The sequence below is a fragment of the Pagrus major genome, chromosome 6 (genome assembly GCF_040436345.1).
Source record: "Pagrus major chromosome 6, Pma_NU_1.0".
Taxonomy (NCBI): domain Eukaryota; kingdom Metazoa; phylum Chordata; class Actinopteri; order Spariformes; family Sparidae; genus Pagrus; species Pagrus major.
Genome location: NC_133220.1, coordinates 35,949,310 through 35,965,488, shown reverse-complemented (window position 1 = coordinate 35,965,488; position 16,179 = coordinate 35,949,310). Strand labels below are relative to the sequence as shown.

Here is a 16,179-nt window from a genome sequence, read left to right as displayed (position 1 = left end):
CAAATGGTTTGAGTTATTGACAGTAGAGAAAATTAATTTGTTTAAGTATAGTCAACTTAAATGTACAATAGTCAGGGGGGCGCTAGTGAGCAGCGCATGGAGTAGACGTGCTTTCAGGGGCTCTTCCCTGCCAACATGTAAAATTTATATTTTGACAGTCTCTTACATCATTTTATCAGCCTCGGGAACAACTGTACACATTAGGGACCTAACCAGTGGAGTTTATGCAACGACATGCCGAGGAAGTCGTCAAAAAACGTCGAGTCGCCTCGACCACCCTTTGCTTCTGCTAACGCTAATGCTAACAGTGCTAGCGCTAGCCAGCCTGACCATGACTCCAGCGACAGCGACAGCGACACGGATGTGTTGCCGTTAATCTGGGAGAAAGTTTCCGACAAGATACTGGAACAAATGAACGGCAGATTCGACAGGTTAGAGCAAACACTTCAAGTGGTGCAGAGCTCCCAGAGGGAACTATTGGAGAAGGTGGAAACAGTGGAAGAACAAGTGCTGGACCATGAGAGCCGCATAACCTGCTTGGAGAAGACCGTTTCTGGCCTGAAAGATGAGAACAACGCGCTCAAGTTAAAAGTGGATGACCTCGAAGGCCGGTCGCGCCGCAATAATATTAAGATTATCGGCATTCCTGAGCAGGAAGAGGGCGGTAAACCAACAGAATTCATCGAGGCATTAATCCCGAAGCTTTTCGGCAAGGACAGTTTTCAGTCACCGGTGGTTATCGACCGGGCGCACCGGACCCTGCGACCGCCGCCCACAGCTGGAGACAAGCCTCGCGCCATCATCGCCAGGGTCCACTACTATCGGGAGAAGGAGCTCATACTTCGCCTCCGGAGGGAACGACAACTACAGTACAAAGGCAACAAGGTGCTCATCTTCCCGGATTATACGGCTGAGGTGATGCGGCAGCGGCGTGAGTACACCGAGGCCCAGCGGATGCTACGGGAGCTGAAGGTGGAGCACAGCCTACTTTTCCCTGCGAGGCTCCGGATAAAACACAAGGAGCGGTTCAAGGTCTTCAGTACACCGAGTGAGGCAATGACTTTTATCAATACTGACTTAAAAAACTCACCTTAAGATGGGTGCTACATTTCCTACTGTGTTCAACACACTCAGAGACTGTTAATCTAATTCTTATGACTCAGGTCAATTATGTTTGGCAGCGGATCTGGGCTAAATTAGCTATCGCAGCTTTAATAGCGAGTTAGGTTTGAAAGCGGGTTTCAGGCCGTGCGTGTAGCGGCCCCGAGCATGAAGGGATGTCCGTGCTTCGTTTGGGGAAGTGCTTGCGGGCGGGTAGGGGACGTGTTCAGGTTCATGGGTTTGTTTGAGGGTGTTACCTCAGGTTACAACGGATGTTCTTTGTGTACCTTGTTTTATTATGTTTTGTGTACTTTTGAGAGGGTAACGGATTGCTTTTATAACAGGAGTAATATCAGTCTCAGATAACGTAACACGTAGCAGCATAAATGATAAATTTACATTGGTCTCATGGAATGTAAAGGGATTGGGTCATGTGATTAAAAGGGGTCGCGTCTTCTCGCATCTCAAGTCATTAAAACCAGACGTAATTTTTCTTCAGGAAACGCACATTGGTGTAAACGAGCAGCGCAGGTTGAGAGCAAATTGGATCTCCCAAGTTTATCAAGCACCTTTTAACCGCAAGTCTAGGGGGGTTGCTATTCTTTTCCGAAAAAATATACCATTTAGTCTTGATTGTATGACAGCAGACCCATATGGCAGGTATTTGATGATATCTGGACACATAAACTCCCTTCCAATAACAATGCTTAACATCTATGGTCCAAATATTGATAATCCTGATTTCTTCCGTAAAGTATTTGATATGATACCAGACTCTACCACGAATGTTATTATTGGGGGTGACTTCAATTGTTATCTGGACCCAGTCCTAGATAGGTTTTCTACAAAACCACCTCCCACTATAGCTTCAGTGGGAATTCTGAATGATTTAATTAAAACAAGAAATATGGTCGAAATATGGCGTCTCCAGCATCCTACAGATAAGGAGTTTTCTTTTTATTCTCATGTCCATAAGTCTTACACTAGGATCGACTACTTTCTGATAGCTTCTGAATTACTACCTAGTGTTACTAATTCTACGTATCATAATATTTTAATATCTGATCACAGTCCAGTTTCTCTTAACTTCAGAAATATTCTATTTAGTCCCAAATACAGCTGGCGCTTCAACCCTCTTCTTCTTGAGGACCAGTCTTTTATTGAGCATATGACTGCACGTATAGACGAATTTCTTGTTACAAATGATAATGGGGAAGTCTCGGATACTGTTTTATGGGAGACCTTCAAAGTAGTTATGAGGGGCCACATTATTTCATTTGAATCAGCCAAGAAAAGAGAACTTAACAACCGCCTTAAAGACATTGAAAAAATGCTTCCTGCATTGGAAGAGGCTTATAAATCTTCCCTCTCATCTGCTGATTACAACAAGATCTTGAAATTGAAATATGAATATAACACCATTCTCAATAAACGTGTTGGTAATCTTTTATTAAAAATTAAACAAAAACAATTTGAACTTGGAGATAAACCAGAGAAACTGCTAGCTAGTCAACTTAAAGGCGCAAGGGCTAAACAGGCCATTCATAAAATAAAATCCAAATCAGGCAATCTCCTAACCAATCCGTGAGAGATAAATGCTTGCTTCAGGGACTTCTATAAGGAACTGTATTCTAGTAAAGTAAAGGCCACTGAAGCTGATTTCTGTGACTTTTTTGCTAATTTAAATGTTCCCCAATTAGATAGTGTGGCGAGAGATGACTTAGATGCCCCGTTTTCTGAAGCTGACCTCTTAAATGCTATTCGAGCCTGCCCCTCGGGAAAAACATCCGGCCCAGACGGCTTTGGCTGTGAATTTTATAAATCATTTCATGACAAAATAATTCCACTCATGCTGAGAATGGTGAACGATTCTATGAGAAATAAGACGCTCCCCAGCTCATTATATGAGGCGAATATCTCCTTGCTTTTGAAGGGGGGAAGGGAAGCGGTGGATCCTGCAAGTTACAGACCGGTTGCTCTCTTAAATTGTGATCTGAAAATAATAACTAAAGTTTTGGCTACAAAATTAGGTAGGCATATTTCCACTATTGTACACCCTAATCAGACTGGATTTATTCCAGGTCGGTTTTCCTTTAGTAATGTCCGTCTGCTTTTAAACACAGTATACTCAGTACATGGGAAAAATACACAGGCTGCTATTTTATCTCTTGACGCCCAAAAGGCATTCGATCAGATCGAATGGCCTTACATGCTGAAGACGCTAAAGCAATTTGGATTTGGGGAACATTTCATTGAATGGGTGAAAATAATTTATCTTAAACCAGTATCCTCTATTCTCACTAATTCAGATAGGTCCCAACCCTTTGAGTTACAGCGGGGTGTAAGGCAGGGTGACCCTCTTTCTCCTCTTCTCTTTGACATTACATTGGAACCACTTGCAATAGGTATAAGGGGTCACCCAGGTATTCATGGGATAAAGTTTGCTAATGTGGAAAGCCTTGTTAATCTGTATGCTGATGATTTATTGATCTGTTTATCAGACCCAGTGGTCTCAGTTCCCAACCTCCTGAATTATATAAAATCATTTGGTAAATTATCTGGGTACACAATTAACTGGGACAAATGTGAGTTCATGCCATTGACTAACATGTGCCCTACTTTCTTGAAATCTTTGCCATTTAAATTAATTACTACCCATATTAATTATCTTGGCCTTAAGATTTCTAGAAACCCCAAACTCTTACTGAAATTGAATTTTTTGGATATGGTCGATAAACTTAAAGCTAATATTAAGAACTGGAAATTGCTCCCTCTCTCAATGATTGGCCGTATTAACGCCATTAAAATGGTTGCACTTTCAAGGTTCTTGTATCTTTTTCAAAACCTCCCCATTTATTTGCCGTTACATTTTTTTAAACAACTAGATTCAGTTGTCCTGTCATTTGTTTGGGCAAATAAACCCCCTCGCATTTCTAAAGCCCATCTGCAGAAGAACGTAAAAAGCGGGGGTCTTGGCCTCCCGGTTTTTAGGCATTATTACTGGGCTGCAAATGCAAGGGCTCTCATTTTCTGGAAGGGGGGATCTCCTCATGATGACTGTTCCTCTCCGCTCTGGCTAAAGATTGAATCCATGTCTGTATCACAAACTTCGCTCCCAGCATTGCTCTTTTCAATTACAAAGCCTTCCCACAAGTTATTTGGTGACAATTTTGTTCTTAGTAATTCTTTGAAGATATTGAATCAAATAAGAAAAGTCCTTAGATTACCAAATGTTTCAATAAATGCCCCAATAACAGGTAATCATTTGTTTAAACCAGGCTTGACTGGTGGGGTGTTTCTGGACTGGAGGAAGAGAGGCTTACGTTACATTTCAGATCTTTACATAGATAACAATTTTGCTTCCTTCCCTTTGCTCCAGGCTAGATATCACCTCCCTCAGTCGCATTTTTATCGGTATTTACAGATCAGACATTTTGTAAGAGAACATGATTCTGATTTCCCATTAAGACCACATAATTATAATTTTTATGATACATTTCTCTTACAGCCAAACTCTAAACATTTGATTTCCCGCTTTGTCACTGTTTTTGAGTCACCAGTGAGTTCCAGTCATCTTAGGGATACATGGTCAAAAGAACTGGGAGTTCCACTTTCAGAGGAACTATGGGAGGAGAGCCTGTCCAGTATACAGAAGTGTTCTATAAATTCAAGATATCGGTTGATTCAATTTAAAGTCGTACATAGACTGCATTATTCCAAAATTAAACTTAATAGAATATTTGAATCAGTGTCTCCCATGTGTGATAGATGTAACACAGCCGAAGGTTCACTCTCACATTTATTCTGGTATTGCCCAGTACTGGACAGTTTTTGGAGCGACATATTCAGTTGGTTCTCTAAGCAATATAAAATAAATATTCAACCAGACTGTAACCTGGCGATTTTTGGTTCCTCTGAAAGGACATCGACCCTCCCTTCCTACTGTAAGCAGGCTCTCAAAACAGGCATGGTAGCAGCCAAAAAATTAATTTTACTTAACTGGAAATCTCCATCATCCCCTTGCTTTAAGAGGTGGCTTAACGAAATGGTTTTTGTTTCGAGGATGGAACAGATTCGCCTCAGTAGAGGGAATGCACCTAAATATTATGAGAAAACATGGAAACCATTTTTGGCTTTATTGGATGAGACTTAAACGACCAATAATAAGAAGAATCAGGCTGCTATGTGGTATTTGTAATTCAATTATTTTTCCTGTACTGTTGCAGTACTGATCAAGGCTTTGATATTCCTCTCAGGGTTTTTTTTAATTTATTTTTTTTTTTGGTGTTTGTCTGTGTTTGGTTTTGTTTTCTATTCATACCCCTGATGGTATTTTGAGACAGAAGGCACTGGACGACTTGGCTTATAGTATATATCCTCATATAGCCTTTGTCTTTACTTTTCTTACTTCATTTACTTCATTTAACAATGTCAGGTGGTGTATGTCTATTTTGTATGTAGGTTTTTGTGTTGTTTTTTTTCTTCCTTCTATTTTTTGTAAAAAATGTAAAAAAGTGAAAATAAAATATTCAAAAAAAAAAAAAAAAAAAAAAAATGTACAATAGTCAGAATTTAACATTTTTAAGTAACATACACTTAAATGGTTTAAGTAATCACAATAGAAAAGTATAGTGGAGTCTACTTAAAAGTACAATAGTCAAAACTTAATATTATAAGTCAAATACACTTAAAATTCTAGTTTTATTAAAAATATGAATATATTAAATTTTAAAATATTATATTTGGAATAACAAAATTCCAATTAAATTATTCTTTTGTCAATGACCACACAATGCAGTACATTTTATTTATTTTATTTAGACACACAACAAAGCAACAATTATGTATTCACAATGATGCTGTGTGAAATACCAGATGCAAATCCAAAATAACAGGAAGACCTTGTTTTAATAAAATTATCAAAATGGGTCTTTGCCAACAACTACAACAGTATATTCTTACTTTTTGCTGCAGATATTACTTTACAGTACCTTTCTATGATGCAGCAAACAGAACATGTGTATTGAATTAGGAAACGATTTCCTTCCAAATACAATCACAGCATACACAGGACCAGAGTTGTTAAAAAAAAACTGCAACTTTCTAACATGTGCCCTCTGTAGAATTATTTCAGTAAAACGAACAACACTAGACACATGCAGTACAAGAAGTATCACATACAAAATGAGCAACTGCAAGAATATTTGCTTCATTGAGTGCAATGTATTTGTGCAAGAATCCAGACATGGACATGGAGAATTGTGCCATGAGCATAACTGTGTCTTACACTGCAAGATCATTCTTCAGCTTTTGAACCTTGGGAGGTAGCTCACTTCGACCCAAATTTAGCATTACCTGCTGAATGAAGGCAAATGTGTTTTTTAAGCACTTCGGGTACTGCAGGTGGAGTGCGTAGGTAAAGCCAAACAAGAGGTACATTGACTGAGGTAGGTTGGTGAGTGCTTCCATTACAAGGCTGCCCTCTAGGATGATCCCCACTCTTGAGGGGTTTAGTTGAGGCGATGCTGGGCTTGCTGGGCTTGCAGCGCTGGTGTCCTCATAGCAAAGGATTCCCACGGGAATGTCCACAGAGTATCCCTCATTAAGATTCTATAGTGCGAGAAACAAGACAAAGGAAGATATTCAGGTTAACAGCAATTTGTCTACAATCAGCTGTGTGGTCTTCATAAATATTATGATTCGCATGACAAACAGCGAAACTTCATTTGAGCGTCTACAGTTTGCGGTTGATCCACACTTCTGGTGTGAAAGCGAGATAAATGGTTATGGAGTGCATTGAGAGACTTGAATGTACACAAACATTCCTGATGCAAGCAAGGAAAGGGCTCAGTTCTTGCATAAGTCCCATGTTTTAGCCTATAATGTTTAAAAAGCTGTGCTCTCTTCTCACAGATGGCAGGGCAATACTTGCATTTCCAAGGCATTTTAATATTGCTTTAAACAAAAATAGTAGAGCAAATGAGGCTAATGTTAAAAGTGGGCATTGAAATTTTTTTCAAAACTACATCGAATAATTTGAATTTTACACTACTGTTGCAAAACTGTATGTAGAAAACACAGAAGTAGAGAGAGCTACTCAAAAATCACAATTGTCACAACTGCAATTGTCCAACGCTCAGAATTTACCTAAGTCAACCTCAAATTTACACACATTCACATGCACACGTTTCAAACTAGAAATGTTCCAGCAGTTTCTAATACTTGAATAGAGAAAACAACTCACCTCATTCAGGCAGAAATGGTGTCCTCTTTACGGCAGGCAAATGTCCTTTAAAAGCGTCCAAACTTGCTAAAAACAGAAAAATGCAGGCATGTATTGTCCAAGGAGCATGCAAAGTGCAAAGACCTTAAATTGCTCTGTGTAAATTAGAAAATGGCGCAACTTTCGCTGTAGCTGCCAACAGACAAGCACAGACTTGTCTTGAGGTAAAACTGTCTTGAGGTGCCTGAGGTAAAACTTGATAGTTTAAGTTTGTTAAACTTACAAAAATGAGTACACCCAATGACTGTCTCATACACTCTTCATATACTCATACTGTTTAAGTAATGCAACAAAACTCATCTTTAAAAGTGGTATTTACTCAAACTGTTTGCATAGAATGAACTTTCGGGTTAACAGTGTATTCGGTGTACTGGATTTGTAAGTCATATATTATATGACTTACAAATCCAGTAGCATCAAGGCTTGGTCGCCATCAGTCTTGAAACCCATTTCTTACTCAGCTCGCGCCACCGAATACACTGTTAACCCGAAAGTTAATTCTATGCTAGGTTACATATATACATATTTATTATCTTATCTTATCTTATCTATTTATTATCTTACCGACTTTTACTTTGAGTTGATTAATTGTTATGTTGTGTTCATTGGGGCACTATTTGTCCACAGTTTATAACTGTAATAAAGCCAGGAGATAATCTAATGCTGTCCGTTTCGATAGCTTGCACGTTTTCATGTAGTGACTGTAAAGGATGACTAATTTACTAAAACACTATGAATGTCTTGTCTTGAAAAGTTGCAGATTCCTTAGTTCATGCAGATAATCAACGTAATTGTTGAACAGTGTGGTCGGGAGGTAATGTTAGGCTATTGTTGTTATCGGTAACGTTAGCATGCTACTTACTGTTGTCGTACCGAGTTGGTTGTAGTTTTTACACCAAACACAACATCAACTTGCGATTGTATTTAGTAACTCCCTGAAACATAGTTATATTTTCAGACATTACTAAACACATTCACGCCCAAGTGTCGTGTTTTGGAAGTAACTTAGGCGGTGCAATCACTATAACCAACTCGGTATGAGAATAATTCTAGCATGCTAATGTGCTGTGTAGCCTATATGCTAACAAACTACCAACTGCTATCTCTGAATCTAGCTTGTTGTTGGCACTCAATTGAGGCTTTTTTCAGACGATTGTGACCCACTGCCAGTCGAAGTTTTCCCCTCATGTTGTACAATGTAGGTTCTGCATTGCGGCAGGTTACTACAAACACTCTGATTTATTTATTTTTTTAGTTATCAAAAACCTTGTCGGTGGACATGTTTCCAAACGAGGCTTCGTGATTCGCCGGCTCTGTCAACAAATTCACGTGTATTAATTTTCCCCAGGGATGCTCATACAGCAACAGTATTTACGACACTGGTAACAGATAATTGCGCTTCTCAACCAGCTGGGGGTAGTAATGAGTCCAAACTACCTAGTGTTGCTTTAATGTTTGGTGTGGATCTGGATAAAGGGACGGATCCAGGAATTTTTTTCTCCCTTTCTTTAACATTGCAAGATACATTGTTGTTAATACCTCAGAGGAATAATGCATGGCTCTTAATGAAAAAAGTCAATCATCTTTGGTGGCTGGTATCTATGAGTGAGTAAAATGAACTGTTTGGGTTTTGGCGGAGGAAGGCACTCTATTAAGTGCCATTCTAGTTGTCTGTGTACTCTGGAAATTTCATTGGCTAAGTCCACTAAATCTCTTTCATACTGTAAATGAGTGTGCAAGGTTTCCTCCCTGCACAACTCTCCTTACCAAAGTCTGGACTGAACATAAAAGAAATGCAAGAAAGTTAATACTGAGCCCAGCCCCCTCTCACCTTTCTTATCTCCCAGTTTTTTTTTGAGACAATGTCATGCTCTGTATTATATTTGTTATTTTATATATCAAGTTAAGACCTCTTTGTTTGATGTGATTTCTTCCCCACAGGGCTGCATCAGTTTGGCCATCTGTATGATAATGCTTTGAAGGGTAGCATTACAGGGGGAAGCAGAAATTCCCATTTTCAGAGATGAGATCCTGTCATGAACCTTTGAAAACTGTGTATCTTTGGAGTGCAGAATCAGGCTGATAATGTTATCCTACCTGCATGTTTGGTGCTTTGATTTCTCACCACAGGTTGGACTAAGAAAACAACACTTTATATAAGAGCCTGGGTTACTTCCAAAAAACATGTCTCAGTGATAAAAAGTGGTCACTATATGCACACTGTACAATTTCTCGCCATTAAACCTGAGTCTGTACTGTGGGTGCTCAAAGCTGGGACTGAATAATATCACATTGCTGTAGTATTTATTTATTCATGGTTCATTGTATACTGGATTCGTGCAAGGTTCCTGCACAATTGTTTGTCTTATTAGGAAACTAAACACTACATTGAGAAGCTTATTTTGATAGTTAGATAAATCTGTATATAGAAATATGTGTTTATACTCAGAAAAGTAAGGCATTAAAAAAGGTTTGTTTTGGTATTGGAACCAAAACCTGGATATCATACTGACAGCAGTGCTGGAAAAAACGAAACCCAGCTCAACAGTTAAAGTGTATGGTAACATGTAGGATTGGGAAACAAATTAGTAGATTTAAAATCAAAAAGTAGAAATTAATTAAATGCTTTTGATCGCAATCTGCCATCTATGTTACATATCTAACATGAAAATACACTGTATCTACACAACAATAATGATAGAACCATTCAGCCAAATGATTGTATACACAGTGGATACAAGAGAACTTTAACAGTCTGTTTAATAGCTGACATTTGCATCAGTTGTAATACATATTGTCTCCACTCATTGCTCAGGGCCAAACACAGCACTTGCAGCTGTCATCAAAGATAGATCCAGTTCCACAGTATCTCACGTGGGTGATGCCACCAGCGCACATGTAGAAGCTGGTCTTGTCATCTGGGTTTGCGTACAGGCCGTCAGGTTTGCCATTGCAGAAGCCGGGTCCTGGGGCATGGGTGGTGGTGGTGGTAGTGGTTGGAGGGGAGGTGGTGCTAGCACCTGGTTTCGGTGTGGTGGTAGGAGGTAGTGGGGGCAGCTCTGAATGGTAGAAGGGAAAGAGGAGGTTTAAAGTAGAGGAATAAATGTCCCTTAATATCTATCTATAACTTGACTTTGACTGTAATGAATAATCCAGAAAGGGTCATTCCCAACACTATTATTGATTGATTAACTATCAGTACAATATCTGACAAATGAATGTACACCATGCACCTAACTGCCACCATCGCTGCATCACCTTCAATCAATCAATCAATCAATCAATCAATCAATCAATCAATCAATCAATCAATCAATCAATCAATCAATCAATCAGTACACTTGATCACTCTTATTGCTGTTGTTATACCATTTTGGGTATTTTACACTTGTTATCTTGTTACACTTATTATATTTGTGTCTCATGCACATACATGTATAGATAGTATATACATATGCACCTTATCCCTGCTGTCCATATTTTTATTCTGCATAATCTGTTTTTGTTCTCCTTTATTTATTATTATATACATTTAATTTACTGATCACTTTTGGAGTCTCCAAGCAAAAGATTTTGACACAAGCGTACTTGTATAACCAGAGTGACAATAAACATCTCAAATCTTGAATCTTGAATCTTATAGACCTCTACAGATAGTATGACAACCAAAATACCATTTTGAACATGCATGCTGGCCATTTTTTTTTACATAAATGACTGCAAAATATGACTCATAATGTCACACACTTTATAGGACTGTATTATACCTAGTGTCCATATGGCTAACCAAAATACCTCTTGCAGATTAAAATAAGAATCAAATTAATAATAAAAGATTAATCTCAGCAGGAATGTTTAACATTGGTGCAAAAAAGAATCATAAAATAGAAATATGACATAATTATCAGTCACCAGACCGCTACATATGGCACACAGTCCTATCTGTCTTGACCATTGTTCAGCATTTTGAAATGACAACATGTGTGAAATGCCTTGGACTTACCAATGTCGAGAAGTGTCCGGAGATGACCAAGCAGAGGGTGATTGCCCTCTCCGCAGAATCGTCCAGCAAAGTCATCCAAATCGAGGGCCCAGACGAAGGCACCACCAAACTTTTGCTCTTGCATGTAGCGCACCTATTGGGCCAGAAAAGGTAGAAAATTGTGTAAATACTTTGGAAATGCTGTAAATGTGTTAAAATATAGAGCTGATATAACACCTACCTTGATCTCATAACTCTCCTTGGTGTCAAATCCCACCCACTCATTGTTCTTGGTGGCATAGGGCACTTTCTGGTCCTCAATCCACTGAATTGTGGTGCCCTTCACAAAGCCACAGATCTAGACCATAGACAATATCGTACAGGGTACAGCTTTACAATTTGTACTCACACAGGCCACACATGCCAGCTGACATACAGTATATGGTGCATCATATTGTAATGTGTTTACATCAGCCATATTAAAACTGCACCTCATAGTAAGACCAGAATCCAGCTTCACGTGTGTATGGACCAGCTGATGCAGGACCGCTAGCTGGGGCTCCAACGCCAGTGTTTGATGATGTCAGACGGAAGGTACGGCCATAAGTAGCGAATCCCATCCTCAGCTTCTCCACTGGGGTGCCGTTGTCTCTCCAGTATCTCATTGCATAGTCCTAAGAAGTTGATGGAAGAGGTGAAGTTAAACACTTTTAAAATGTACACAAGTAAATTTTTCTTCACTCCCTAATGTCTACTTACAGTGTTGAAGTAGATGAGGTCGCCTTTGTCCTCGGATCCACGGTACAGTGGGCTGTTGTGTCCAGTGAATTGTTCCCAAGTTCCATGGAAGTCATAGGTCATCACATTGATGAAGTCCAGTTCCCTTGAAAAACAGAAATAGTAATTTCAAAAAACTTTGCAGCTCTTCTCTTTTTTTTTTCTCGAGTGGTATTCATGCAGCACACTCACTTGGCAACTTCAGCAATCTCAAATCCAGCATCGATGGTTCCCTTTCCAGCAGGTACTGCAGCAGTCAGCATGAGCTGAGGATTGCCGGTTGCCTTGGCCTCAGCTGCATAAGCTAGAACAAGTTCCTGTAAATACACACCAAAGAGAGAGAAAGAAGTCAGCAAGATTGGGTACAGAACAGAACAGAACAGAACAGTGACTGTGTATTGCAGCAGTAAACTAAAGTGAGATAAATCTGTACTCACCCTGCAGAGCAGAGTGAACCTCTGTTTATCCTCTGGAGGACTTCCACGGGATCCGGGGTACTCCCAGTCCAGGTCCAGACCATCAAATCCATGAGTCCTCAGGAATCTGATAGAAGACTGGATGAATTTCTGACGGTTGGCTGGAGAGGATACCATGATGGAGAACCTGCAGGGAAGATAAAGATCACACTTCAAAGATTCAAAGATTGAAAGTGTTTAATGTCATATTCACAGTAAGGAAACATGTTTCCCTGTACAATGAAATTCTTCCTTTGCTGTCCACAGAATGCCAACAATGTAAAAAGAAATATATACAACTAAAATATACAAAATAAAGCAATTTTAAAAGGCAGCATGTGAAAAAGCAACAACAATAATAATTATAAAACAGTGCAAATGTGAGCCGTGCAATTATGCACGTGCAATTCTTATTATTGAGACTTATTCTCAATATAGAGTAAAACAAATAGGAGCTAATATTGCAAATTCTAGATGTTGAAGATGACGCCAGTTGGCTAGCCACCAAGAACTGTTACAGTATATTTAGCCTGCATGTTGTCACAGTTATTGGACTTTCTGGATGGTTCAAGAATGTGGTGGATTGAACCGTGATAACATAACTTCAGACACTGTGTTTGTGTATAGGCATGTGATACAAGGTGTTTATGGTTTAGAATGTTACTCACTGTGTTGAACCAAAGTTCCATCCACCAACAGCCAGCAGAGTCTTCAGATGAGGATTTCTGAGAACAGCACAGAGGGTAGGTTAAGACTATATAACATTTTGTTCAAGCCTGTCATAGCTTGTTACAGGTTACTAGAACGAAGTTTTGTTTTTTGCTCAGGCACTGCTTTTGCATTTTATCATAGAGAATACATGTGGGCTTGATTCATATTTCAGTAAAGTGTCCATTACCTGCTGAAGGCTTTAATTTTTGTTAGCTCCAGAGGTACTGTAGCTTAAGCTGACCTCTGACCTCTACTCTATGTGATCCAAGGGTTTCTCAACTCGGGTCACTTACTTGGTCTTCAGGGCATTGAAGGATTTGTAGAGGACATCATCATTCCACTCATAGGTGGTCAGTTCGTTGGCATGGTTGATGATGGAGAAGGCATAGATCAGGTGGGTGCAGAGGAAGGGGTCCACATTTTGTGGCAAGTACTTCCCCTCACCAGGCCTGTACTGGGACCAGTTGGTGAAGTAACACACCATCTGGTTGGCGGATGCTGTGTTGGAGTGAAAGGAACATTAAAGAAACATTGACTACAGAAATTTTATGGAAGTGAAAACCCTAGTTGATCAAAAAGTATGAAAACTTACCCAGATGGCATATCACCAGACATAAGCCTATGGAATATAGAAAACAAAGGGTTAGAAATAGAAATAGTAGAATACATTGAGAGTGATATATACATATATACAGGAAGAATACCTGCTAGAATTGTGAGCCTGGTCATCCTGACTTCACTTCTCACAACTTTGCTGTAGTACTGTAGAACAAAAAGATAGATTATGATTGAAGCAAAAAGAATCGGCTACCATTCTCAAGATAAACAGAATTCCAATGGTAAATTGGAGGGATTTCTTTGTTAAACTCACCAAATGGGAGATCCAAAGAACAGCAGAAAAGTGTCGCCTTTTATACACTTGAGTGTGCAAAGAGAAAGGAGGAGGCGTAGCAGCCTTTGACAAATAGGTGCAATAAATGTACTGATTATTAGAACATGTTGTGATAAGGATCCTGCAAAGACATCATGCACTCAACTCACGAACTGGTTTAATTTAGGACATTGGACATATCACTCACTATCATATCATAGTCAGTCAAAATGACCCATAGAGAACTCTCTATCATAGTCCTGATATGTTTGTTTGGTTGTCATATTGTTACTGTTGACATGGTAACTTGGCTAGAGGTTAAAATATCACTTGTAGGTATATTGAATAATCATTTACATTCAACCAACTAAAAATTAATAGTCTATAATTCAAGAAAGCATACTGTAGGCTTAGCCAGAAGCCAGACATTAGCTGGTTGAAGACCTCTTTTCACTTTCATATGATTAAAATTAAAAACATTTGTTTTTTTGCAAAACAAGACATTACTCTGGGCTATGGTGGTCAATATCTAACACATTTGGACCAGTGACTGACTTATGAATAGTAGAATTAAACATGAAACTGGCTTTACAATCATGTTCTCACATCTGTTTGTTCTATATTTTATCAATATTAAACTAGCAATAGACAACTTTTTTCCTTTAACTTCATTTGAAGTACATAATGATTATACAGTCTAATGGTTGTGAAAAAAATGACACCATCTATGCTATTCAAAAACAACAGGAACAACTGGAATAACTGTGGAAACTCTACACTGCAAAAGAATAAGAATCCACTGATGGAGGAGGCAAAGAAGGGAGATTGATAGAAACCGAGGCTTTGTGTCAAAGTCTTGAGACAGTTCAAAACTTGCATTCTTTCTACTAGATCAGTAAGTGACAAAACGTGCCTATTAATTAATACAACCAAGTGATTTACTCTGCCTTTTCATAGATCTGAGTTCAGTGCTCAAATTGTTCTTACGGTTGCTTTTTTAGTTTAGTAGTCCAAGGCTTCTAGCATTAGCTATGTTCTTACCACTGTCTTTGTGACAGGGGCGCCAACAGTAATACCACAGGGAAACATTAGTGGGGAGTGAAAGTTGATAAGTTGTCTATTTCCACTTAAAATTTTACTTTAACCACTCAGAAAACTTTTTAATGATACTTTTGCCATTTTGCCTTTGTTGGATTTACTGAAGATAGCACTCAGGCAACGTGTTCAAAGAGAGGAAAAAGACGTGCAAAGTTGGATCCCGACAGGAATCAAATCAGGAATGTTTTGTTTATGTAATATGTACTTTAGAGGGCTTGGTCTAAAATGCATATTATGTAAGGAAGCCACTGATGGTTAATTTTATTGAGCAAGGCTTGTCCAATATATGATAAGAATGATTATGTTTATAGATAAATCATGAAGCTAGTAAACACAATTTTACAGGTATGTAAAGAGTAATTCAACTTAATTTTAAAGTAACTAGGACACACTTTTTAGCTGTTCTATGTATAAAAATGTTCAGCCTTGATAAGGTGCACAGATTTATAGTCATAGAGCTGGAAGTTTTGATAAACTTTTAATTTCATAATAACTAATGATCAACAAGGATGCCCATAAACTGAGATGCATTATGAAACAACTTGGTAAAGCTGGAGACTCTCCTGTTCTGGTTCCTAGATCAACAGCTTTGATTACATTATCTCTTTCCTTTGTTTGAAACCGCCGATGACCATTGACCATTAAGTTCCCCTGCTGTCAGCCTGTTTTTCCACTCCACAATGATCCTCAGGTGTCTCACAGATATGAATGGAGCTGGTTGAGGCATTCTGGGACACACAGGGAGGTGTGATAGTCAAAAATGAACACAGGAGGTAAACACAGCAGCTGAACTCTTGCACAAAATGCACAAACCCCAAAGATATGATATGACAAGACTAAAATCAGCAGATGGGGGTGCATTAGTAATATTTCAAATGAAAAGGGGTATTTATGCATGGTT

General features: G+C 38.9%; 1 protein-coding gene across 1 annotated transcript; it reads right to left on the bottom strand.

Annotated features, from left to right (window-relative positions):
- Positions 1 to 10,129: 10,129 nt before the first annotated feature.
- Positions 10,130 to 14,194, bottom strand: LOC140998183 (acidic mammalian chitinase-like). The gene is made up of 11 exons (XM_073468370.1): positions 14,014 to 14,194; positions 13,902 to 13,928; positions 13,603 to 13,807; positions 13,267 to 13,323; positions 12,581 to 12,746; positions 12,336 to 12,460; positions 12,126 to 12,249; positions 11,858 to 12,040; positions 11,608 to 11,724; positions 11,388 to 11,520; positions 10,130 to 10,443 (listed from the first exon to the last, which is right to left on the bottom strand). Exons 1-11 carry the CDS (start codon positions 14,036 to 14,038, stop codon positions 10,196 to 10,198), a joined length of 1,410 nt encoding a protein of 469 aa, XP_073324471.1. The 5' UTR covers positions 14,039 to 14,194; the 3' UTR covers positions 10,130 to 10,195.
- Between the last annotated feature and the right edge of the window lie 1,985 nt (positions 14,195 to 16,179).

Bases quoted from the DNA above. Each gene is read 5' to 3' on its own strand.
- LOC140998183 (XM_073468370.1), bottom strand. From the start codon at position 14,038: ATGACCAGGCTCACAATTCTAGCAG. The intron at 12,747-13,266 runs GTGAGTAACATT...TCTTCCCTGCAG, and splicing joins TGGAACTTTGGTTCAACACA to GTTCTCCATCATGGTATCCT. The intron at 12,041-12,125 runs GTAAGTAGACAT...TCAACTTCTTAG, and splicing joins ACCTCATCTACTTCAACACT to GACTATGCAATGAGATACTG.